This window comes from Stegastes partitus, unplaced genomic scaffold (assembly GCF_000690725.1).
Source record: "Stegastes partitus isolate 25-593 unplaced genomic scaffold, Stegastes_partitus-1.0.2 Scaffold806, whole genome shotgun sequence".
Taxonomy (NCBI): domain Eukaryota; kingdom Metazoa; phylum Chordata; class Actinopteri; family Pomacentridae; genus Stegastes; species Stegastes partitus.
In genome coordinates, this window is record NW_007578537.1 from 337807 (window position 1) to 340149 (window position 2343).

A 2343-nucleotide genomic window follows, 5' to 3' on the forward strand; every position below is an offset into this window, starting at 1 on the left:
AGAGTGACTTTATGTCCAGAATCACAGGTGCTGGATTCCTGTTTATTGTTTCCTGAACACTTGAACTCAGAGAAAATCTCATTTCAGACTAAAGAGCGACAGTTGGATCAGTTTTAATAAAGTCAGGTTTGATCACCTGTATTGATCCTTGACACCTGGAAGCACATGAAAGAAGCAGGACGATGACGACAGACGTCCAGTGAGACTCAGATAAAGATATGAGAAGGACGACGTACAGAGCAGGATGAGTTTACGTCTAGAGATGCTGTGATGTGGTGACTCTGTCTGACTTTCCATGAAAACTTTATCAATCAGGATCAATATGAGTATTGATTACTGATGTCATGGGGTTCTGCCTCCCTCTGTGTCGTCTGTCAGGCTGCCTGTGTGCCGGTGATGCTGAGTAACGGCTGGGAGCTGCCTTTCTCCGAGATCATCGACTGGAACACGGCCGCCGTCATCGGAGACGAGCGGCTGCTGCTGCAGGTAAGACACCTGGACGCCGCCTCCTCCTCTGGTTCTACCCACAATCCCGCTGGTTTCCCACCGCAGCTGCAGAACGAGTCGGCTTCAGAATGAGCCTCACGTCGTCAGAGGAGGCCGAATAAATAGAAGCAGAAATGGATTCGGTGGAATTGCTTGAACTTGGTGGGGAAAAGTAATTATATGGCCATTAAATCTTAATTTGAATGAAGTGTGTAATAATATTGTCTGACACTGACTTTTATAGCAGCTCGCTGTGTGCAGCTCTGAGCTCCACATTTGTGTCGTTTGCTGCTATAAAAGCATCCACAGCCACAGAATCAGTGTAAAGCAGCTTCACTGGACGCCTTCCTGTGAGTGTATCAGAGAACACTGGCTGCATGTTCAGACGTCCAGGATTCAGTCATAAATAGATGAAGGGACTTTATTTGCTGTTATTCCTCCTTTACTGAGACGAAAGAAGCAACTCAGCTCTTTGAATCAAACCATTAAACCTCCAGCAAGCGGCAGCATTTACAGCTCGTTGTCACTTTTACTTTCTGTAAGTTTTGTGTCCTTCCTTCCCTCCAATAAGATTCAGTTTGTGTCTCATGGGCAGAACCTGGACGTCTTGTTTTGGCCGTTGGATTCATACGTGTGCCGTTATTCTGATCAGAGACGCTGCAGGAGTCGGTGAATAAACTTCTTAAAATCTCTGCAGCTTCAGACTTTAAACGGACATGAAGGCATCCTGACATCTGACTCACAAAAATAGCAAATTATCGTATTTCCCAAAATGTCAGAGTGAGTTCTGAGTTGGAGGAACGAGGCCTGAAGTGATGCTCTTCTGAAAACAGTTTCAGCTGAAGGTTCCTGACTTCAGCTTCACAGAACCAGCTGAAGGCATCAGGAGGGTTGTCATCACATCACCACAGAACTTTTAAAGACTTAAAAACAGTGAACATGAAGGTCCAACACTGATTCAGAACCGACGGTTTAATCCTCTGGACTCAAACCGTTTCTGGGCTTTTTCCTCGTTTCTTGTTGCTTCTTTTCCGTTGAGAGAACTCAGAGGTCTTCTGTCAGCAGGACTCAACGACAGAAACCAGAGTTTTTGGATTATTTTACACGTCCAGAACTTGTCCAACAAGAGTCCGCTTCACGTTGTACTGATCACATGATGGGTCCATTCCTGTCCTCCTGCCAGCAGATCAGCCGACACGGCGCTGAGCTCTGGTCACGGATGCTCTCCTGGTTTGTTCACTGAGGACGTTTTTTACAAACATGTAGTTCAGTGAATCTATTTTTAAAGGAAGAATGAAGGAGTTCACATTTGGTCCTTTTTCCTAAACGGATCTGCTCGCCACAGATGAGGAGCATCAGAAGATGTTTCCACCGTTTCTGGCTGATAAAGGGTTGTTTTGGTGACTTTTTTTTTTTTTTTTTTTGAATCAAGAAAACTTTTCTTTGTGTTTTGGAATTAAATAAAAAGTTTCCCTCAAGTTTCTAAATCTTTGAGAAGCTTTTAGTAACTTTTTGATCACTTCTATCCTGAAGCCTTCCACATCTGATTCATCTTTACACCAGAATGTGTTCAATGTGCTGGATTTCCACGTCTACACATTGATCTGGGTTCTGTTCCTGGTCTGCAGATCCCCACCACTGTGCGCTCCATCCACCAGGATAAGATCCTGTCCCTCAGGCAGCAGACGCAGTTCCTCTGGGAGGCCTACTTCTCCTCGGTGGAGAAGATTGTGCTGACCACGCTGGAGGTGAGCAGGCAACACGACATGGACACGACATGGACACGACATGGACACGACATGAACACGACATGGACACGACATGGACACGACATGGACACGACATGGACACGACATG

At 45.6% G+C, this 2343-nt stretch overlaps 1 protein-coding gene across 1 annotated transcript in view; it reads left to right on the plus strand.

The window, feature by feature from the left end:
* ext1b (exostosin glycosyltransferase 1b) overlaps positions 1–2343 on the plus strand; it is a 98622-nt gene that overhangs the window by 72129 nt on the left and 24150 nt on the right. Inside the window, exons 3-4 of the mRNA XM_008292385.1 lie at positions 379–486; positions 2115–2234. Coding sequence (XP_008290607.1) covers positions 379–486; positions 2115–2234 — 228 coding nt within the window. The remainder of the gene's footprint in view (positions 1–378; positions 487–2114; positions 2235–2343) is intronic.